This window comes from Petaurus breviceps, unplaced genomic scaffold (assembly GCF_028583685.1).
Source record: "Petaurus breviceps papuanus isolate PSGF00001 unplaced genomic scaffold, PetGlider_PUasm1.0 90386, whole genome shotgun sequence".
In the NCBI taxonomy this organism is placed as follows: domain Eukaryota; kingdom Metazoa; phylum Chordata; class Mammalia; order Diprotodontia; family Petauridae; genus Petaurus; species Petaurus breviceps.
This window is the reverse complement of record NW_027187236.1, coordinates 1,687,010-1,711,381: the sequence shown is the minus strand read 5'-3', so window position 1 is coordinate 1,711,381 and position 24,372 is coordinate 1,687,010. Positions and strand designations below refer to the sequence as shown.

General features: G+C 40.6%; 2 protein-coding genes across 2 annotated transcripts in view; one reads left to right on the top strand and one right to left on the bottom strand.

Annotated features, from left to right (window-relative positions):
- Positions 1-24,372, bottom strand: part of LOC138177336 (ligand of Numb protein X 2-like) — an 80,669-nt gene that overhangs the window by 48,586 nt on the left and 7,711 nt on the right. The gene's annotated exons all lie outside the window — the stretch shown is intronic.
- LOC138177340 (kallikrein-7-like) lies at positions 2,277-3,206 on the top strand. The gene is given in 1 exon segment (XM_069108500.1): positions 2,277-3,206. A coding segment is annotated over 1 exon segment (789 nt). The 5' UTR covers positions 2,277-2,417.

Here is a 24,372-nt window from a genome sequence, read left to right as displayed (position 1 = left end):
GAGAGAGGCCTAATGGTTTGTTGTTATTTCTGTTCAATTGTTTACATCTCTTTGGGACCCAATTTGGGGTTTTCTTGGCCAAGATAATGGAGTGCTTTGCCATGTCCTTCACCACCTCATTTTATAGATGAGGAAACTGAGGCAAACAGGGTGAAGTGACTTGCCCAGGGTCACTCAGCTCGCAAGTGTCTGAGGACAGATTCAAACTTAGTCTTCCTGACTCTAGGCCTGAAATTCTATCCATTGCACCACCTAGCTCCTAATGGTTTAGCAAGGATTTCTTTTTTCTGACATTAAGTCCAAATCTGACTTCCTACAACTTCTTCCTTTTGCTACTAGACCTCTGAGACCAAGCACAACAAGTCTAATTCCCCTTAAATGTGCCTTTTTAAAAGGCAGTTATTAAAACCTCCCTAAGTAAAACAATGTAAATACCAATCAATCAATAAACTTTTATTGAGCTATAATGCCAGGCATTGTGCAAAGATTTAGAGATACAAAAAAGAGGCAAAAGACATTTTTGGTTTGCCATTTCCTTTTCCAGTTCATTTTACAGATGAGGGAACCAAGGCAAACAGGGTTAAGAGGCTTGCTTAGGGTAGTGCAGTTAGTAAGTGACTGAGGCTGGATTTAACTTTAGGTGAAAGAAATTTTAATTGTAATTATAATAATGTTATTATGAATAATAATTAATGTTAATCATCACATCAACAGCAACAATAATTGGAGGTTGGACCCAGTGGCCCCCAGCTCTACATCTTGGAACTTTCTAGAGTTTTCTCTATTTTAAACTAAATATGCCCAGTCTCTTTAAGTGAGCCTTGGATGACAGTATCCAGTCCTCTCCATATACTTTCACTTCCAGGGGCCACCCAGTCCACCTTCCTGTACCCAAAACAATACAGAAGAAATGAATAGCAAAAAAAAAATGCTGGGAAAATATTCCCCAGCTCTTAGTCCTACATAACTCCTTTGAGCTGGCAGTCTGTTTCCAGTGTCTACACTGTATTCACTCTTTCCTTCTTTATATTCAAGGGAGTAAAGTGTAAGATGATTAGAAAAGTGGAGTGAATTGTGGGAAGATGGTGGAATAAGGCAGGAAATTACCTGGTTCTCCCAAATTCCCCCACCAAAAATTTTAAAATAATGCCTCAAAGTGAACTTTAGGGCAGCAGAAATAATTAAAAGTTGGGGTAAAGCAGTTGTCCACCTAATACAACTTAGGAGGATGTTAGGAAAGACATGACCTTCTGGGGGCTGGGGTGTGGCTCATCTGTTTGAAGTGCAGATACCTCCCCCAATCAACAAGCAACAAACCCTGGGCAGCAGTCTTCACTTCAGGAGCTTTTGCTCCACAGACAGTGTGAAGGGTTGGGTACCTGATCAGAAGAAGATAAAAGGGACCCTCCTCTGCTGCCAATGTATGCAAGGCCCAGGCTTGCTGACCAGATGTAGTCCTATGCTGTGGCTGTGGGCAAGGAGAGATGAGCACACTCAGTAAGTGTGCAGAGTTGCAGAGGAGCAGGGCCCTACTGGCTTTGGTTACTCAAAGGAGAGTGCAGGTCCCTGGTTTTGGTTCTAGGGAAGAGAGGTGAGCTGATGCTTGAAGTCATAAGACCATTTTGTGGTAGCAGTGATACTGGGGGCCTGGTCAGGACTCAGGGGTGGAAAGGAATACCTGAGGGCAATTATAGATCAAGGCTTGAGATGTAGGAGCAGGGACCACACTTAGTCTTGGATTATAGAACAAGAGGTCAAAGGCCCCCAGATAGAGCTCAGAAAACAATAGCATGAAAAATTTGATGCCCATACATTTCCCCATATCCTGGAAGCTGAGCCTGACCCTAACACAAAGCTAACAGCTAAGAAAAAGGACATAAAAAAAACCAAATGAGTAAACAACAGAGAAAGAACCCGACCATAGATAGCTATTATGATGATAGCTCAGAAGGCAACCTCAGAAGACAAAATAGCTTCTTGTAAAGCTCAAAAAAATGTAAAGTGGTCAAAAGTGCAAAAACATTTCTTGGAAGAACTTAAAAAAGACTTTAAAATCAAATAAGAGAAATGGAGGGAAAAATTAGGAAAAGAAATAAGAGTAATGTGAGAAAATTATAAAAAGAAAATCAACCAACTGGAAAAAGAGATCCAAAAACTTACAAAAGAAAATAACTTGCCTCCCTCCCTCCCTCCTTCCCCCCCCCTCTCCCTCCCTTCCTTTCTTTCTCTTCACTTTACTGATGCCTCTATGTTGGTTTTTCTGTACTGTCTCCTGACCATGAAACATTTCCCGAGTTCCCAATATTCCAGAGACTGAGAGGGAAGGAGAAAAGATCATTGACGGGACTGAGTGTGACCAGGGCTCCCACCCCTGGCAGGTAGCCCTGTTCAATGGGAATCAGCTGAACTGTGGTAGAATGCTTGTGGCTAAGAACTGGGTACACACAGTTGCCCACTGCATGATGAATTCCTACAATGTGCACCTGGGCAAACACAGTCTGAAGCGGAATGAGAGGAGGTCCCAAGTGATACAGGGCACCAGGTCATACCAGCATCCTCAATACTCTACCAGCACCCATGTCAATGACTTCATGCTGATAAAGCTACAGAGAGCAGCCAGACTGGGGCCCAACATCTAACCTATCATGCTACCCTGCAGGTGTGCCTCACCTGGCACCACCTGTACTGTCTCTGGCTGGGGCACCACTACCAGCTCAGACTCTACATATCCAGAAACTCTCCAGTATACAAATGTGAGTCTCATCTCCACTTCAGACTATAGGAAGGCATACAAGGATCTATTGAAAGAATCCATGTTGTGTGCTGGCATCCCAGACTCTAAAACCAATGCATCTAATGGTGACTCTGGGGGCCCCTTAGTGTGTGGTGGAGTCTTGCAGGGCCTGGTGTCATGGGGAACCTTCCCTTGCGGCCAGCCCAATGACCCTGGCATCTACACCGAAGTTTGCAAATTTATTCCTTGGATCTGGAGAACCATGAGGAGTTTAGTGTATGTGTTTGTGTGTATGTGTGTGTGTGTGTGTGTGTGTGTGTGTTGGTGGGGGCAAGGGTACCCGGGTGCAGAACTCCCAATAAATGTGATATCCACAAAAGAGGAAAATAACTCCATAAAAATTAGAATTGGGAAAGGGAAAGCTGATGATTTCATAACATCAAGAAATAATAAAACAAAATCAAAAGAATGAAAAATAGAAGAGAATATGAAATATCTCACTAGAAAAACAATTCACCTGGAAAATAGATCGACGAGAGACAATATAAGAATTGTCGGACTACCTGAAAGTTATGATTAAAAAGAGTCTATAAACTATACTTCAAGAAATTATTAAGGAAAATTGCCCTGAAGTTTTAGAACTAGAGAGCAAAACAAACTGATCACTGCTTGAAAGAGATCCCAAATGGAAACTCACATATTATAGTTAGATTCCAAAGCGCCCAGGTCAAGGAGAAAATATTACAAGCAACTAGAAAGAAGCAATTTAAATATTATGGAGCTATAGTTAGAATAACACAAGATCTGTGATCTCATTAGAAAAACAATTGACTTGGAAAATAGATTGAGGAGAGACAGTATAAGAATTATTGGACTACCTGAAAGTTATGATTTAAAAAAGAGTCTAGAAACTATATTTCAAGAAATTATTAAGGAGGGGGTGGCTAGGTGGTGCAGTGAGTAGCGCACTGGCCCTGGAGTCAGGAGGACCTGAGTTCAAATCTGGCCTCAGACACTTAACACAAAAACTAGCCATGTGACCTTGGGCAAGTTACTTAACCCCAATTACCCTCCAAAAAGCAAAAAAAAATATATCCTATAGTTAGGATAACGCAAGATTTAGTAGTTTCTACATCAAAAGACTAAAGGGCATGGAATATGATAATCCAAAGAGCAAAGGAACTGGGTTTGCAACCAAGAATCACTTACACAGCAAAGCTGAGTATAATCTTGAAAAGGAAAAATGAATATTTAATGAACTAAGGGATTTTAAGGTATTTTTGAGGAAAGGACTAGAACTGATATTTGTTATTCTTAAGAATGTTATCATTACTAGGGTAGTTTGAAAGATCATACATAACTAGAAGGCTTGGGGTTGAGCTGTTTATGATGGGATAATCCTAAAAAATAAAATTGGGTAAGGAGAGGTAAAAGGGAGAAAATTATCTCATACAAATGAGGTGTGAATGGAAGAACTATTACAGTGGAAGGCAGGACAGGGTGGAGGGTGGGTAGCATGAGAATTTTATTCTCATTGTAACTATGTTACAGAGGGAGTAATATACACACATTTAGTTGGGTATGAAAGTCTTCTTAATTTACAAAGGAATAGGAGGGCAAGTGGATAGGATAAGAGAGGGACCCTTAGAAGGGAGTATGGATTAAGAAATGGGAGGGCAAGAGAAAAGAATAAAGAAGGGACTTTTAGAAGGTTGTGTGGCTTAGAGAGGCAGTGGTCAGAAGTAAATTATATTTCTGAGGAGATATAGGGGAGAGAGAGAAGGAGAAGGAGGAGAATAAAGAGAAGAAGGGGAGAAGAGGGGGGAGAAGAAGGAGAAGGAGAAGAAGGGGGAGAAGAAGGAGGAGAAGAAGAAGAAACAATAAGGAAAAATAGGATAGAGGGAAATATACAACTAGTAATTATAAATTTAAATGTTAATGAGATGAACTCACCCACAAAATGGAAACAGATAACAGAATGGACCAAAACCAGAACCTAATAATATGCTGTTTACAAAAAAACACATTGAAAAATGAGAGACACACATACACTAAAAATAAAGGCAGGTAAACCAACTGGCAGACTGAGGACTGAGAAAAGGCCACTGGGTTTGGACTTCAAGAGTGATCATCACTGTGATTTTGGAGAGAGCATTTTCAGGGAATAAATGACCTTCAAGCCCAACCTCTGACACTAATTGTGTGACTTTGACCAAGTTCCATCCCCTCCCTTGGCCTCAGTTTCCTTCTCTGTAAAACAAAGAGAGAGTTGACGTAGATGGCCTCTGAGACTCCATTCTGTTCTATATCTAGGATCCTTTGATCCTATGATCCAGCTAGATCTAGGATCCTAAGATCCAGCCAGATCTAGGATCCTTTGATTCAGTTAGATCTAGGATACTTTGATACCATGATCCAGCTAGATCTAGGATCCTTTGATCCAGTTATATCTGTGATCTGTTGATCCAGCTAGATCTAGGGCCCTTTTATCCTATGATCCAGTTAGATCTAGGATCTGTTGAACCATTTATGATCTAGTACTACTTCCTCATTTTACATCTGAGGAAACTGACATCCAGTGACGAAGTTCTCATGGTCTCCATAGCTAACAAGGGCCATATCGAGGGTTCAAACTCAAGCCTCTTGCCTCTCATGTTCAGTCTCTTGTTTGTTTGTTTTTGCAGGGCTATTGGGGTTAAGCAACTTGCCCAAGGTCACATGGCTAAAAGTGTCTGAGGCCAGATTTTAACTCAGGTCCTCTACCCCTTGGACACCTAATGTGTAGTGCTTAGGGAATGGACAAGCCCTGGAAAGTTTCCTAAAGGCATATGCTATATATATATATTTTTTTTCAGAGATAGCATTGTACCGCAGAAAAAAAGAACTGGATGTGGTGCCAGAAATTCAGGTTCAAATCCTGGGTCTTCCATTTACTAGTTTTATTGGGCAGGCTCCTTTCTCTCTGTGTTTCTCAGTTTCATCCTCTATAAAATTAAAGGTCTGGACCAGATGATCTCAAAAGTTCCTTCAAGCTCAACGTGCCTATGAAATAATGATACCATAGAAGTAGGGCCTGGGGGGGTATTTCAAAAAACCAACTGGCTCTCTAGTTTGTTTCTCTTTATTGGCACATGCCACCTATAAAACAGTCCATTGACATGCTAGCACAGCCTTTGGTCTGGGTGCGGTGCCCAATGCCTGCATGCGGCAGATTCATTTCATCCCTTTGAGACAAGGATTAAAAATAATTATGGCTGTTGGCGGTGAGTGATTGTTCAATTAGTAGCGGGGATAAGGCTTGTTTGTACAGACTCCACTACTTTGGCATCCAAGGTGCAGGTTCACTCCCTGAAGGCGCACAAATGAATAGGGGGTGATCAGGCCAGGCGTCAGACAGAGAAGCCAGGCTGCAGGAGAGTGTGGAGTGGAATAAAAATGGAGAGCATTAGTCCCAGCCCAAATAGAGCTTAGTCTGGTAGGGAGAAAGAGGTTGGCGTGGGGAAAAAAGCAGCAGACAGACTTCCAGCCAAGATGAATGCCTGAAGGGGAGGCAGAATACACAGGTCTAGCAAAAACCTGACATTTGCCCTACACCTTATAAGAAACAATCAAGAAATCTAAGGAGAAACTACTGTAAGTGAATTCTAACACCCCAAAACTGGGCAAAAAGGCATCTGAACATCTGCAGGCAATGGAAAAGAAGCTGGTCACTAACAATATCAGCACCAATACAGGCAACCCCCTGCCCTAAGTCTCCATGTTCAACCTAGGGATTGGTCAGAAACACCATCCTTTGGCTCAAAAAGCTCTGTGTCCAGGGGCAATAGGAATGATGGTCCTCTTTCCTGCTGGGCCATCCCTCCTCCCCCAAGTCCCAGGGATGTCAGAGGCTTGGAAGCCTAGGGAAGCAGCAGGGACCAGAGCGGGGCATCAGTGCCTAGGGCCAGGGCTCTCTAGTACTATCTCCTGAAAACCCCATAGAAGTCCCTGAAGAACCAGCACTGTGACCTTCAAATATCAAAGGCATGGGAGGGTGGGGCAGGGAGGGGATGTAGTAATAGTATGAGGGCTTAAAATCCATCTTCAGGATCCTCTGTTTTTTCTTTTTGAACTCCTTCCCTTTGAAGATATTAAGATTCTGAAGAGACACTCCAGTTGCTACAAACTTTCTAGGTTTCTCTTTACTCTTAAATTTGCACTTTAAAGTTCCTACCAGCTCTGTTTTTTTTTTCAATCAGAAATGCTTGGAAGTCCTCTATTCTATTAAAAATATATTTTCTTCCTATATGATCATCCTCAGTTTTACAAGGTAAATTATTCTTGGTTAAAGCCTATATCTTTTGCCTTTTGGAATATTATGTTTAAAGAGCTCTCATTTTTAGTAGAAGCTGCCAGCTTTCATTTAAGATTACTTGAAATATAATGTATAAGCTTTTAAAAAATCATGGTTTTCAGGAAATTCAATTATTTTTTTAAAATAGCAGTTATGTTGCAATTAAAAATGTTGTTCTAGTACTTCTTACAATCTTATGGACTCATTTATTTCTGTTTAGTCTATTCCAGTTTTCAGGATGTGTCTATGACTTGAGTAAGGTTTATGGTTTTATCTTCTAAGTGATTTACTCTCTAATTCTTTCTTCTAAAGTTTTTATTTAATTTTTTATCTCTTGTTTCATTTCTTTTAAGCATTCATGTAGGACTTATGTAAAGTCCATTTTTCCCTTTATATCATCACTTACAATTGTTATGTAGTTATTTGCTCCTTCTAATTGGGGATCTCTAGATCTACAGTAATTTATTATACTGCTTGGTGTTAATATACTTTTCTTCTCACACATTGAAATTGTGAAAAATAACAAGTTCCACCACTTCCTCTTTTCTACACTAGTATGTATTCATTTTTTCATTTATTTCCCCTCTTAAAATTCTCAATGGAACCAATTCGCCTGTGGTCCTTTGCTTATCTTCCCTTTTGAAGTCATTCCAATTCTGAAGCATCACTTGGATTTTTCTTCTTCCCCTGTTAGAATGTTAGCACTGCATCATCATACAATCCATGGAGATGGAGGCTGTGGGCATCAGATGAAATTTATGTTCTCTTCTGAAATGGACGAAGGAGGGTCGAAGACACACAAATTTAAAATACGTCAAAATCAACAGGGAAACAAGTAGGGATGGTGGGGAGGAAAATACTAAGGAGGGAATAGCCAGCAAAATGAATTTCCTAATTCTCAAAGTGGGGATTAAAAAGGAAAAAAGGAAAAGCAAAGAACTAGAACCTAAACTCATCAATTGGGAACTGGCTGGACGAATTATGGTATATGAATGTAATGAAGCATTGCTGCTGTTGAGTTGTTTTCAGTTATTTCTGACTCTTTGTGACCTCTTTTGGGGTTTTCTTGGCAAAGATGCTAGAGTGGTTTGTCATTTCCTTGTCCAACTCATTTTATAGATAAACTCAGGTCTTCCTAACTGCCCCAAAGATGAGGGCAACAAGGTGGCACAGTGGATAGAGCATTGGCTTGGAACCAGGAAGACTCATTTTCAAGAGTTCAAATCCTGCCTCAAACACTTCCTGGGCACCTCACCCTCTTTGCCTCTGTTTCCTCATCTGTAAAATAGGTGGAGAAAGAAAGGGCAAACCACTCCAGTATCTCTGCCAAGAAAACCCCAAAATGGAGTCGTGAAGCTGAAATGACTAAACAACAAGAAATGATGAAAGGGAAAGCTTTAGAAAATTCAAGGTGATATGAATTGATACAGAGTGAAGTGGTGGGTAGAATTAGGAGAATAATCTATACAAAAACAGTAACAATACACAGAAAAACACCTTTAAAATACATCAGAACTGTGATCAAGGCAATGATGGGCCATGCCCCTAATGTCTCTCTTTCTGTGCCTTTGTCCATCACATCTCTGTCCGGGGCTTGGTTTGGCGTCCCCATGCTTCTTTGTTATATTTTTGCCTCCCTTCTCTTGATTTTTAATTGGGGGAGGGATCTCGGGAAGAAGGGGGCAGTAATAGTGAGGCTCCAAAAAGGGCTATTCAAATGTTTTAAAAATACATGGAGGGGCATAGAATGTGCAGGATGAGAAAAGCAGAATAGATTGACAAGACAAACACAAATAAGCAGGACAATTCTGAAAGGCACATGAGGAATTAGGTCTTTTTTTAAAGTAAGGAGTAGGAAATGGTGACTCAACCTCTTTTTATGTTTTGTGCAGATAGAAATGTTCTCTTTTTGTGCTTAAGGTCAGAAAAACAACAAAAATCAGTGGACTTCAAACCAGAAAGCCTGGGGGTTTGAGTCCCAGCTCTGCTATACGCTGACTGTGTGACCTTGGGCAACTCATTTCCTCTGGTATTCAGTTCCCTCTTCCATAAAATGAAGAAGTTGAACTGAATGATCTCCTCGCTCCCCCAGTTCTGTGATTGGTTCTAAATGTTCTGATGTTTTCTTGATGAGTGAATGAAAAAGCATTGATTAATCATTTACTATATGTCAAGAACTTGGGCTAAAGCAGGGGTGGGGAACCTGTGGCCTTGAGGCCACATGTGGCCCTCTAGGTCCTCAAGTATGGCCCTTTGACTGAATCCAAGGACTGCACTTGAGGATCTAGAGAGCTGCTTGTGGCCTCGAGGCTACAGGTCCCCCACGCCTGTGCTAAAGTGTTCAAATACAACCAGATCCCAATTAGTGCGAACAATCAATTTCCGTCCCCCCCAGTGGTTAGATACATGCAAATATACACTATTAAAGTTATAATTATATAAACTGTGGTAATAGTTTCTAACTTGAGGGAAATATTGAGTGTGAATTCAAATAATGCCACTACTTAAGGGCTTCATTCTCCTCCCTAATTGGGACCTAGCTGTACAAATGGAACAGTGAGACAGACTCTGCTTTTTTTTTTTTTTAAAGCAATCTGGGTTAAGTAACTTGCTCAAGGTTACATGGTCAGTTATTTCTGGGTGTGGTGCTAAGTATCTGAGCCCGGATTGGATCCCCAGGTCATCCCAACACTGGAGCTGGTGCTCTTACTCGCTGAGCCACCTGGCCGCCCCTAGACTGTGCTTTTGAGGAGCTCACCCTCTAAATGGGGGAACCAACATATACATATGGGAGAGTTCAGCTGCAGGCTGGAGAGAAAGGTTTAGGAGTCCTAAGGATGCAACAGCACAACACAAAGCCCAGGGCTCCTTAGGATGCAGCAGGAGAACAGATGGTAATTCCCAGAAATCTGTATGGGGTACCAGCAGGTCAGAGGGGAAGACTCGAGGGACCTTAATATAAAGTATCACTTTATAGGTCAGTCGCTGGAAGAATTGGAGTTGGTGACCCCTTATTGTTCTAAGGTGTGTGAACAGCCATGGCTACTCCACAAGGTGGGTGAGGGACCTGGCTTGATTCTATTCTGTGTCTCAAAAGCTTTGGCATTCTTAGGATGTAAGACTCAGTGGTGTCAAACTCCAATAGAAATGGGGTATCATATTGACTTTGAAAACCACAGATCAACATTATCTATGTTGTACTGTATTTTTATTTCTTTTGCTAAACATTTACCAATGGCAATGAAGTCTGGTTCACAAGGAGCTTGACACCTCTGAAGTCAGAGAACGTTCCAATTAATCAATGCACCAAATGATTGCTTATAAAGTACATATACTTTACAAGTATATATGAGTTGGGCACTGTATTGGAGTTGCCTCATTTGTTCAAGAATTAATTGGATAGGAGAAATCCCTGACCCCAGCCAAAGGCGTAATGACTTGAATTTCACTCAGCTGAGCTCGGAGGAGGAACTGGGTGAGTTTCCCCTCTGGTTGCCTAGCAGTACAGACAAACAAGGCTGACTTCACCAAGCCAGCCTCCACCTACTGGGTGAGCCATGTCTGAGCCAGAGGTGAGCCTGCCAAGCTAACAAAGTCCACTGCCTAGCCATCTAGGCAAGGTTTCCAACAGCTCAAGGGATTGGAATGGGCTCTTTGCTAGAAGTGACTTCCTCCTGGGGGAGGCTCCCTCCAAGCTCTGTGTAGACTGGTCACCACTTCACTCCGATACCTTTCTCACCCTGACAAAAGAAGAGTCATCTCCTCCATCAGGCCTTTCCCTGGCCATGACTCAGGAATGGGGGGCTGAAAGAACACTGGAGGTTGAAGTCCTGGGCTTGAGTCATAGCTCATAAAATGGTGGAGCCAAGTGGACCTTCGAGGCTACTTAGTTCAACCCTTCTCATTTTACGAACAGGGAAATGGAGACAGAGAAGAGAAATGACTTTCTCAACACCACAGAGAAGCAGAAATCAGGATTACCACAGCGAGGCAGTTATTTCCAGTTTTGCCGCTAACTTTCTAAGTGACCTTGGAAGTCACTTTCCTTTTCAGAACTTCAGTTTTCTACTGTTCCAAAGCTCTGAGTTTAAGTAGTCTCAAATTCTTTGGAACTTTGGCATTACCAATGCAGGTCACACTACTTAGCACTTAAGTACATGCTTTATGATTCTCTGTTATTACTATTATCCTACTTGTTAAAAAATGATAATTAAAAGCTAAAAGCTCCCATTAAAGAAAAAATCTGGACCTGTGATTTCACTGAGGTACAATACAGTACCAGCGAGTGGCCAATGCAGATTGGTACATACTCTCCCATAGAGTCTTAGAAAGTTACCCCAGGAAAGTTGGAACACTGATTCTTTGTTGGTGGAGCTGTGAACTGATCCAACCATTCTGGAGAGCAATTTGGAACTACACCCAAAGGGCTATAAAACTGTGCATACCCTTTGACCCAGCAATACCGCTTCTAGGGTTATATCCCAAAGAGATCATAGAAATGGGAAAAGGACCCACTATGTACAAAAATATTTACGGTAGCTCTTTTTGTGGTAGCCAAGAACTGGAAATTAAGGGGATGCCCATCAGTTGGGGAATGGCTGAACAAGTTGTGTTATATGAATGTAATGGAATACTATTGTGCTATAAGAAATGATGAACAGGTGGACTTCAGAAAATCCTGGAAATACTTATATGAACTGATGCTGAGGGAACTGAGCAGAACCAGGAGAACATTGTTCACAGAAACAGCCACAGTGTCTTCTGATTTTGATAGACTTGACCCTTCTCAGCAATGCAAGGACCTAAAACAGTTCCAAGGGACTCAAGATGGTAAATGCCATCCATATCCAGAGAAAGAACTATGGAGTTGGTATGCAGAGTGCAGAAGAATATTTTCTTTTTTGTTTTATTTTGTTTTTTCTTTCTCATGGTCTTTACCATTCATTATAATTCTTTTATGCAACATGATTAAGGTAAAAATTTATAGAGCCATATCATATTGCATGCCATCTTGGGGAGGGAGGGAGGAAGGAGAGGAAGGAAATGTAAAACTTAGAGAAGTGAATGTCGAAAACTAAAAATTAATTAATTAAAAAATAAATTAAGTTTAAAAAAAGAAAGTTACCCTAGGTACCAAAAGGTCGCATGATGTGACCAGTATCACAGAGCCTGACCTAGGCCTTGACTGTAAAGTCTGATCTCTAGAAATTCTGATAGGGGTGGAAACCAATCTGTGATTTCACTGATCCAGGCCTCTTCCTGGAGGAGGAAACTTCCTCTGATAGTGTAGGTTGGCACCTTCTCAACAGCCTAGTGTTTCAGAAAGTTGCCTAGAGAAGTCACATGGCTAATGTGTCAGAAATGGGATTTGGACCCAGGGCCACCAGACACTGAAGCTAGCTCTCAATTGACTATACCAGAGGTGGCACACTTGTGACCCCAAATCCCCTTGTGCAGCCCCTCAGACATATGCTGTTTTTTGTCAACTTTGCCAGTTGGATGAATGTGAGGTAAGACCTCACCTTAATTTGCATTTCTCTAATTATTAATGATTTGGAAGAGTTTTTCATATAGTTGTCTATAATTTAGATTTCTTCTTTTGAAATCTGCCTATTTATCTTTCTTGACCATTTATCATTTGGATGATGATGCTTATTCTTATAAATCTTAGTTCCTCACATGTGTTAGAGATGAGGTCTTTATCTGAGAATTTAAAAAAAACTTGCTGCAAAGATTTTTCCTAGTTAACTAATTCCCTTCTCATTTTATCTGCATTAGTTTTGTCTGTGCAAAATCTTCTTAATTTTATGTAATCAAATCTCCATTTTATCTTGTGTGATCCCCTCTATCCATTTTTTTATCATAAACTCTTCCCTTGTCCATAGATCAGAGAGGTAATTCATTCCTTAATCTTCCAATTGTTATGATATGACCTTTTATATCAAAACCATGGACCCAATTTGGAACTTATCTTGTTCTATGGCATGAGATATTGGTCTATACCTAATTTCTGCCAGATTGCTGTCCAGTCTCCCATGGAGTTTTAGTCAAATAGTGATTCATTACCCCAGTAGCTAGAATTTCTGGGTTTATCAAACACTAGAATCAGATTATGGCTTCATAGCAAAGTCTGAAATCTGGCATTGTCAGGTTCTTTCCTTCTCACTCCTCCTCCTCTCCCATAATTATGTCCCCTGATGTTCCAGACCTTTTATTCCTCCAGATGACTTTAATTTTTTTTTTAGCTCCGTAAAGTAATCGTTCAGTAGTCTGATTGATATTGCACAGAACGAATAAATGAATTTAAGTAATATCATTTTTATTATATTGGCAAGCCTACTCATAAGCAATTGACGTCTCTCCACTAATTCAGGTCTGCCTTTATTTCTATAAAGAGTGTTTTGTAGTTGAGTTTCTTGTGTGTGTCTTGTCAGGTAGACTCAAATATATGTATGTATATATATACATGTATGTATATGTATATATACATAATATATACACACAGCACATATATAGACATAAGTATATGTATTGTGTGTCTATGTATATGTGTTTATAAATATATATATACACATACATACATATACATATATAAATAATGTAATAATACATTAATATAATACATAAAATCTCCCATAGCTATTTGAAGTGGAATTTCTCTATCTTTTCCTGCTGAGTTTTGTAGTTAATATACAGAAATGCTGATCACATGTGGGTTTATTTTATGTCCTGAAACTGTGGTGAAGTAATTGTTTCAAGTTATTTTTAGTTGATTCTCTAGGGTTCTCTACATAAAACCATCATATCATCTGCAAAAAGTGAAACTCTGGTTTCCTCTTTGCCTCTGTTTATTCCCCCAACTTCTTTTTTACTGTCTTAATTCTACAGCTAGCATTTCTTGTATTGCATTAAATACTACTAGCGATAATGAACATCCTTGCTTTATCCCTTTTCTTTTAAGACAGACCTCTAGATGATTCCCATTACATATATTACTGGCTCTTGGTTTTAGATGAATGGTACTTAAAATATTAGGGAAATGTCCATCTATTCTTATGTTGTCTAATGGTGTGGGTTTTTTTTTTTTTGCTTTTTGGAGGGGGAAGGCAGGGCAATTGGGGTTAAGTGACTTGTTCAAGGTCACACGGCTAGTAAGTGTTAAGTGTCTGAGGTGAGATTTGAACTCAGATCCTCCTAACTCCAGAACCAGTGCTCTATTCACTGCGCCACCTAGCCATCCCTAGTGTTTTTTTTCTTAGAAACAGGTGCTGTACCTTGTCAAAAGCTTTTTCTGCATCTGTTGATATGATCATACAATTTCTGTTCTTATTATCAATATGGTATATTTTGTTTATAGTTTTCTTAGTGTTAAGCCACCCATGAATTTATGATATAAATCCAAGTTGGTCCTGGTGTATAATGTATGATCCTTCATTAGAAGGATTGTTGTAGCCTCTTTCATGATATCTTATTTAAAATTTCTGTGTCATTATCCACTAGTGATATTGGTTTTGCTTTACCCCTCCTTTTTGTTTTGATTCTCCCTGGTTTAAGTATCTTTATATCATTGAAAATATTAAGTAGGATCCCTTTTTTTTATTTTTTTGCCGTTTATGTAATATTTGAATTTTTATTTGAATATTTGGCAGAATTCATTTGTAAATCCATCTGGTTGTGGGATTTTCTTCTTTGTGAACTTATTTATGGCTTGTTTAATTTCTTTTTCTAAGATTGGGTTGAATTCTCTACTTGTTATGTTAATCTAAGCATTTTATATTTTTGTAAATGTTTACCTTTTTCATTCAAGTTGTCAGTTTTATTGGCATATAGCTAGCCAAAATAATTTCTAAAATTTTCCTTTTAATTTGTTGTGAATTCTCCTTTTTATTTTTGATATTAGCAATTTGGTTTTCTTTTCTTTTTAAAAATCAAATAAACTAGTAGCTTATTTGCTTCATTGTTTTTTAAATAGCTCCTAATTTTTAAATCTTTTTTTTTTGCTTTAAATTTTGTTAATCTCTTCTTTGATTTTCAGGATTTATATTTTGGTATTTAATTGGGTTTTTAAATTTTGTTAGTCCTCAAGGTTTTTTTTTTTTTTTGCATAACCAATATACCAATCTGTTCTTTTTCTCTTTTGTTGATGAAAGTGTCTAGAAACTTAAATTTTACCTAAAGAATGCTTTGCACACATCCTAAAAATTCTGGTTGTTTGTCTCTCTGAAATTACCTCTGAACAAATTATTTAGAGCTTCTATAATTTGTTCTTTGACCCACCAAAGTTTTAGGATTAAGATACTTAGTCTCTGATTAATTTTCAGTATTTTCTTTGTTGATCCTTTATTCTACATAATTTTTACTGCATTGTGATCAGTAAAGTATATTTTTAATATTTCTATTTTTAAAATTTGTTTTTGAGTTTTTATGCTCTAATACATGATAAATAATGCCAAATAAATTTTGATTGAGAAAGCCTAACAGTTATAGTGAGTCATTTTTCCAGTTTAGGGCAGCTCAGGAAGACAAAGAAGTATATGGACACTGGGACTAGGGCTGGCCAGAAGCCCTCCTCAGCAGCAGGTGGAAACAGTCTGTGGAGGAGAATAGCCCAGGACCCAGGAGACTAAACACCTAGGCAGAAAGAGATCCCAGGGATCACCACATTTTAGCACTGGGTATAGGAAGGAGTGCCACTTGGTACTTCACTCATTACCCAGTTTTGGGTCACAGTTCCAGGGAGGGGAGGAACAGTCTCAAGTGAGCAGGGACTCTACCTTTCTAAAAAAAGCAAGGACCAAGTTCCAAAACCATGGCTTTGTGGCTTTGAGATTCAATTCTAGCCGTTAGCCACACACATTAGCCTTCAGTGGAATAAACCAAGGCAGGAAACCAAGACCAAGGGAAAATGAACAGCTCAGTGGCTCTGAACCTGCAGAACCTCCCTTAGAGTTAACAATGATGGAGTCTAACAGCAGTCCACAGAGACTCATATGCATAAAAGCCAACAGACACAAAATGGAGTAAAAATCTGCAGACCAGTAGGGCAGTGAACACATCCCTCCCAGGATCACACCATATTCCTGTGAAAGCAGCAGAAGGACATAAAAGACAGAGCTCAGGTTAGTCATTCCCCTGACTTCCCTTTCCTTCCCCTCCATCAAAAGGTAAACAGAGCCCATAGTGTCCTAGATCAAGAAGTAGGTTGGAAAAATGAGCGAACAACAACAAAAAAACCACAACCATTAAAAAATACCACGGAGACATAAAAGCTCAAGACATAAACACAGAGGATATTGATTTGAAAATATCTACAAGCAAAGTCTCAAAAAAATGTGGATTGGACTCAAGCCCAACAAAAATTCCTAGGAAAGGAATTCTTAGAAAGAGATTTTTCAAAAGAGCAAAAGAAAAAAAAAGATTTAAAAAATCAAATTAAAGCAGTAAAGGAAAAAATGAGAAAAGAAATCAGATCTGTGCAAGAAAATTATGAAAAGAGGATTAACAGTTTGGTAAAAGAGGCGCAAAAATACCAAATCTTTAAAAAAGCAGAATTGGTCAAAATGTAAAAGAAATACAAAAAAGAATACTGAAGAAAATAACTCTTTAAAAATTAGAATTAGTCTGGGGTGGCTAGGTGGCCCAGTGAATAGAGTGCTGGCCCTGGAATCAGAAAGACCTGAGTTCAAATCTGGTCCCAGATGCTTAACACACACACACACACACACACACACACACACACACAAATCTAGCCATGTGACCTTGGTCAAGTCACTTAACCCCAATTGACCTATCTTCCCCCCTCCAAAAAAAAGCAAAAAAAAAGTTAGAATTAGTCAAATGGAAACTAATGACTCCATGAGATATCAAGAAACAACAAAGCAAAGTCAAAAGACTGAAAAATAGAAGAAAATGTGAAAAAAACAATTGATTTGTAAAATAGATGGGAGAAATAATTTGAGAATCATTTGACTACCCAAAAGTCATGAACAACAACAAGTCTTATCATATTTCAAGAAATTATAGAGGAAAACTCCCCAGACATCTTAGACCCAGAGGACATAGTAGAAATTGAAAGAATCCACTGATTACTTCCTGAAAGGGATCTCAAAATGAAAAATCCCAGGAAGTCAAAATCCAGAGCTCTCCGGTCAAGGAGAAAATATTGCAAGCAGTCAGAAAGAAACAATTTGAATACTACAGAGCCTCAGTCAGGATCATACAAGATTAGCACTACCATATAAAGAAAGAGGGCTTGGAAAATGATATTCAGGAAGCCAAAGCAGTTAGGATTACAACCAAGAATAACCTACCCAGCAAAGCTAAATATAATCCTACAGGGAGAAAATGGATACTTAATGAAATAGAGGACTTTCAAGTATTCCTGATGAAAAGACCAAAGCTGAATAGAAAATTTGATATTCAAACACAAAACTCATAAAGCATAAAAAGGTAAACATGGAAGGATAATCATAAGGGACTAAATAAGACTGAACTGTTTACATTCCTATATGGGAAGATGATATATGTAAACCCTCAGAACTTTATTATCACTAGGGCAGTTAGAGGGAATATACTCACATAGAAAGTATAAGTCTTAGTCTACTCTGTTGAGATGATCTCAAAAGAAGAACGGAAGGGTGAGAAAGAGGAATGTGCTACGAAAAGGGAGAAGTGAGAGGAAGAATAGGGAAATTTATCTCATATAAATGATATACACATGGAAAAGATTTTATAGTGGAGGGAAAATGGGGGAGAGCAGGTATGGCTTGAACTTCACTCTCATGAACTCATTCAAGGAGGGAAGACTATACATACACACAATTGGGTACAGAAATTGTTATTATCAACAGGAAACTAGGAGGGAAAGGGGCTACAACAAAGAGGGACAAGGATAAGAGGGAGGGTAGATTAAAGGAGGCAGTGGTCAGAATCAAGACTGATTCTTGAGGAGAGGAGAGAGTAAAAAAAAAAGAAATAAGGATAAATATAAGAGAGTAGGATAGAGGGAAATACAAATTACCAATCATAATCATGAATGTGAATGGGATGAACTCACACATAAAACAGAAGAGGACAGCTGTAACAAATGCGATATTCATAGCAGCTGCTATGAATAGGCATACATATTCCCAGGGTTTGTTCACAAAATATAATAAACCATCCTCCTCCAAGACAAAATCAAAGCATTTATTTGGGACATTGCTATTAGGATACCAAAAAGCAAGGTTCAGGAAGATATTCATTACCAGTCCAGGGAGCTCTGCCATCCCAAGTGTTCTCTCTGTCAAGACTCCCCATAAGCAAGTTCCCCTTGGCAAGTTCTTCCCTCCGCCTACTTCTCTTTCTGCCCACACCTCTCCCTCCAAGCAATACAATATATATCTATATATCTGTATCTAGCTATCTAGCTATATGCTGTTTCCAGTCAAAGACTTGATTGGCTTAGTGCTGAGAGGCCTGGAAATCAGCACTTAATTGGAAAGGTATGGGGATCCTTGTGATCCAGAGCCTAATTGACAGTAAAGCAGCTTAGCAGGATTTGAACTCAGATCTCCTGACTCTCAGTCCCTTGCTCTTACTGCTGCCTGACATTGCCCCCATTTTGGTTTTTCTCTAGGTGAGTTTTCTCTTCTTCAGCTTGACTCCAAGTCCCTGGAAGGGCTGGCAGGACTCTATTAAACAAGGCACCACCCTAACCAAGCCTGAAGAGACCTACAAAAGAGCTGACTCAAAGTTCTTTTGCTTCCCCTCCCCCGGCAGTTAGCCCAGGCCTGGCACATAGAAGCATTCCATAAACACTTGGTTTCTGACTGATGCTGGGGAACAGACCTTTACTACTTTGACATGCCCCATTCAGAAAGCTCAATTCAATTAGAGCTGTTAGGGATTTTTAGAGGTCACCTACTCCATCCATCTCATTTTACAAAGGAAGAAACTGAGGCCCCAGGAAGGGACAGTAATTTGAGCAGACTTAGGGTATTCTAAAGATCTGGGCCCTTGAAAAGCCATCTCAATGTAGTGGTACAAATGTCACCCTCAGCCCACACGGGACTAGGGGACATTGTTTCTCCCAGAAACACAATGGCCTGTTTGTAGAGGGGAATTGTTAGAGTGACTGTAGCAAGCTTTGTTGTCGAGAGCTCCTTTTCTAACTACCCCTTGGTCACAGAATGCCAACTGTCTCCTAGGCTGGGCACAGACATGTGATTCATCTTATGTAGTTTTCTCTTCCCCTGAGCTTTCAGACCAGCATAGAAAGCTGTTCTGAAGAGCAGCTGTCTCCCAGTGATGAAGCTTTAGGCTTGGAATCAAAAAAGACCTGGGCTCGAATCCTGCTTCAAATGCTTAGTAGATGTTTCCTCCTTTGTCAAATATAGGTAATAATCCCTCTAAGGATGAGGAGAGGACCTGTGATTTCATGGGTGCAGGAAACTCTCTCTGCCAATTCAGCTTGGCACCTTCCTTGCAAAATACAGTCTTAGAGACTTTAATTAGACTGTGAACTGCTTGAGGGCAGGGTCTGTCTTTTGCCTTCCTTTGTATTCTCAGTGCCTGGCACATAGTAGGGTTTACTAGTTTGCTGTGTTGACTTAGAAAATTTCCTGAAGCATCAAGAAGGTAAGTGGCAAGGGACAGCTAGGTGACACAGTGAATAGAGTACCAGCCCTGGAATCAGGAGGACCTGTGTTCAAATCCAGCCTTAGACACTTAACACAAAACTAACCTTGTGACCTTGGGCAAGTCACTTAACCCCAATTGACCTCCCCTCCAAAAGGCAAAAAAAAGTAATTGGCTGGTCTAAGTATGTGCTTAGTGGAGTTTGAACCAAAGTCTTTTTGGCTTTGGGGTGAGTTTTCTATCCATTATGTTAAGTCTCTCTCTTTTTTTTGCTTTTTGGAGGGCAACTGGGGTTAAGTGACTTGCCCAAGGTCACATGGCTAGTTTTTGTGTTAAGTGTCTGAGGCCAAATTTGAACTCAGGTCCTCCTGACTCCAGGGCCAGTGCTCTATTTAAGTCTCTTGTAAAAGAATAATACCAACAACCACAATAGCTAACATTTAGATAGTGCTTATAATGTGCTCAGCATAGTGTTAAATGCTCAACAATTATTAGCTCATTTGATCTTCACAACCCTGGGTTGGGGAGAAGCTATTATTTTCCCCATTTTCCAGTTGAGGAAAGTGAGGCAAACAGAGGTTAGATCACTTGCCCAGGGTCACATAGCTAATAAGTGTTTGAGACCAGATCTGAATTCAGGTTTTCCTAACTCCTGGCCTCGTGTTCTAATTACTGAACCACCTAGCTGAGTGCATTAAACAAAACAATGTGTATAAAGGGTGATGCAGATCTCAGAGGACTAGATAAATGTCAGCTCTTCTTGGTTTATGGCTGATGGTCATGGAACACCATTGGAACACCATGGAATACCAGAAGAAGAACCATACTGGCAGGTGATACAAAGGCCAGTGGAAAAGTAGGCAGGTCATATGTAATGGGAGTGAGGGAGGGGGGGAGCCCAAAGGAGGTCAAAGCCAGAGGAAATGGCCCAATAGGCTTATTGGGTGTGCTTGGAAACTCTTGGGACAATCCATACAAAATGCCAAAATATTTATGGGAGCATTCTAGGAGTAGAGAACTGGAAACAAAGTGGGGAAGGGCCCAACCGTTCATGATATAGAAATGGAATGAAATATGACTGTGCCAAAAAAATAAAGATTATGGAGAATTCAGGGCACCTTGGTAAGAGTGCAGAATCAGAAGAAGAGTCTGCAGTGACCACAGAAATGGAAAGAAAAACACCAAAAGACACACAAGTTCAACCCAATGCCAATTACCCAGATGGATGCCAGAAAACTGATGGTGAAAAGCCTTTCCCCCCTCAAGGTGGGAGGTGGGGGACACAGTACACAGAGCACTGGGCCCAAACTCAGAAGGACCTGAATTCAAATCTAGCCTCAGACATTTCTTGGCTGTGTGACCCTGAGCAAGTCACTTAGACTCAGTTTCCCCATCTGCAAAATTGGGATAATAATAGCACCTACCTCTCAGGGTTGGGTTCCCCCCTCTTTTTGGAGGGCATTTGGGGTTAAGTGACTTGTCCAAGACCACACGGCTAGTAAGTGTCAAGTTTCTGAGGCTGGATTTGAACTCAGGTCCTCCTGACTCCAGGGCCAGTGCTCTATTCGATGTGCCACCTAGCCACCCCCTCTCAGGGTTGTTTTGAGGATCAAACAAGATAATATTTGTAAAGCACTTAGCATAGTGTTCTAATTGTCATTCATTTGTTTCAGTCATATCCAACTCTTGGTGACCCCCTTCTGGGGGTTTTCTTGGAAAGGCACCAGAGTGGTTTGCCATTTCCTTAATGAATGTTAGCTATTGTTATTACTAGGTATGGAATAGGGTACATACTGTCAGATGTGTTTGACAGGTTGCCTTTTTTTTGCTTCACTGTTACACAGGAGGGTTCCCATGGGGATGAAAATTGGCAAATGGCATCAATGGTAAAGAAAAATGAGCAAAACTTTTTTTTCTCTTTTTAGGGAAAATAACAATTATGGTAGGAGCATCTTACATATATTATCTCTTTCGAGACTCACAACAAACCCATGTGGTAGGTGTTATTGTGATTCCATGTTAGAGATGAAAAAATTCAGGTGGAAAAGGGTGAAACTCGATTTGCTCAAAGTGGCAAGGATTGGAACTCAGGCCTTCTTGACTTCAGGTCCAGCACTTTAGCCAAGGGACTACTTTGCTGTCTCAACATGTAGCCAGCCCAAATGCTGGGTCTGTATCTAAAAATCACTAAAAGATATAAGCGAAAGCCCTTGACTCAATGTTGGGCTTATCTTGTGGGGAGAATGTCCAGATCCAAGATCCTCCCCGGTTCTGACTTCTCCACTCCAACATCCTCCCGGCTCTGACTTTCTCCATTCTGAGGTCCTCCTGGGCTCTTACTCTCCATTCTGAGGTCCCATCCAGTTCTGGTGATCAGTGTTCCAAGGTCCCTGACAATCCTAATGTGCTATATGGCTCACTCATATTTGAGATGTGAGCACCTGAAAGCCTGTCCACCCAGGGACTCTGCAACTCCCAAGGCAAATCTGAGAAGCCTGGTCAGCCATTAGACAACAACAGCCTTCACACAGCTTCATTTGAACTTAGGCTCTAAATATCCCCTTGCTTTACAGATATTTTCATTTGTATCATCCAAGGAGTGTGACCCTGACATAGTTCATACACTGTATGTTTCATAATGCAGCCGAGGGGAGGTGTGCATGAAATATTCTATTTCTGCCCTTTCCAATTCTCAAAAGCATAGAAGGGAGGGGAGGCCAGTGGTTGGGGCTGAGACTCCATGTCACAGATAAAGCTCCCAGCTCCCAGACCAGAAGGCCAAGTGATTTGTGTCAAAAGAGGCAAAATAAAAAGATTCTATTCATCTCATCTATAAGGAAAAAATCCAAACTTCCTCTGCCATGAAATGTGAAAGGCCCTGCTTTTATTGACTCCATGTTCAGATTATAGTGAAACTTAAGTCCTAAGTGACCTGTACATGAACTGGGCAGTGACTTTGGGCTTCCTAAGAACTCCGAGGTTGGGGATATGGAGGAGGAGAGCAGTTTGCCCTGCCTGAACATCAGTGTGGACAAAGCCCCCGAAATAATCCAGCCATGGCCCTCAAAACCCTACTACCCGAAGGATAGCAAGGTAAGCCTCTTGTCCTGGCCCAGGGATGGGGAACCTGTGGCCTTAAGGTCACATGTGGCCCTCTGGCTCCTCAAGGGCGGCCCTTTGAATACAAACATCCCAGAATAAATCCCCTCTGGCTCCTCAAGGGTGGCCCTTTGATGGAATTCAAACATCATAGAACAAATCCCCTCTAGGTCCTCAATGACAGCCCATTGAAGCCAAACTTCCCAGAACAAATCTCCCCAGGTCCTCAAGTGCAGCCCTGTGACTGAATCCAAACTCCACAGAACAGATGCCCTTAATAACAGGATTTGTTCTGTTAAACTTGGACTCAGTCAAAAAGCCACACCCAAGGACCTGGAAGGCCACATGTGGCCTTGAGGCTGCGGGTTCCACACCCCTGCCATAGATGGTTTCTCAAGCTTTGTTAAATACATGATGAATCAGAGAGGTTTTCTGAGCTATACACATCACCCCCAGCCCTCCTTTCTCTTCCTCTCTGAGGGCCCTGTCAGCTCTAGAGCTAGGATCCTGTGTGTGACCTTGGGCAAGTCCCTGTTCCTCCCTGGGACTCAATTGCCTCCTCTATAAAATGAAGGACTTGGAGGGCCCTTCTAGCCTGACATCTCTAACACCATGAAAATGCTTTTCTGATACCTCATCTTCCTCCTTGTCAGAGAAACACTGCATAGAATTTCCCCCAACTATCGATTGGTTTGTGAAATTTTTTTCCTTTTATCATCTTTTTTCTTCTTTAAAAATTCTCTATTATAAGGGATGACTTTCTGGCACCAGGAGAGGAAGGAATACAGGGGCAAAATCTAAGTAACATAAAAATAAAAGATATAAATAAACATCTATTTTAAATGTTGAAAAAAGGAAGGAGGGAAGGGAAGAAGGAAGGAAGGAAGGAAGGAAGGAAGGAAGGAAGGAAGGAAGGAAGGAAGGAAGGAAGGAAGGAAGGAAGGAAGGAAGGAAGGAAGGGAGGGAGGGAGGGAGAGAGGGAGGGAGGGAGGGAGTGTAACGGGAATGTAAATTTTTAAGATCTTCCCTGCCCCTAGGCTAAAGTGCACCTGGAGCCTGGGGTGGGAGGCTTGTTTTTCAGTAGATACTTCTTGATTGGCCAGTGGGTCCAGAAGGTTGTTACATTCTCTGAGCCAGGAGAAGGCTATATAAGCCCTGATGTGTAGCTTTGTTTTGGGACTCACTTTGAGAAGTGTTCTGTGATTTGATCAGATGAAACTCTGGAAAGCCGTTTTCCAGAGCCCCCCCCGTCTTTGAAACCCAGATGTTGTTTGGTATGGATGTAATGGTTAGACAGTTTGGAGATCTGTCTACTTGATCTGTTTTTGTCTTGATAATTCTGTCTGTATACTTTGAAGTTTGGGGTGCTGACCTTTTTCCCCTGAACTAGGTGAATGATACATATCTGACTGATTAAAATAAGCTTGTTAACCCATTTTGAGTTGCTTTCCTTTATCAAAGCAGATCCAAGAACCTGTGTTGGCAACACCCTGGGGATGCTGCTACAGGGAGGAAGGGAGGGAGGGAGAGAGAAAGGAAGAGAGAAAGAAAGAAAGAAAGAAAGAAAGAAAGAAAGAAAGAAAGAAAG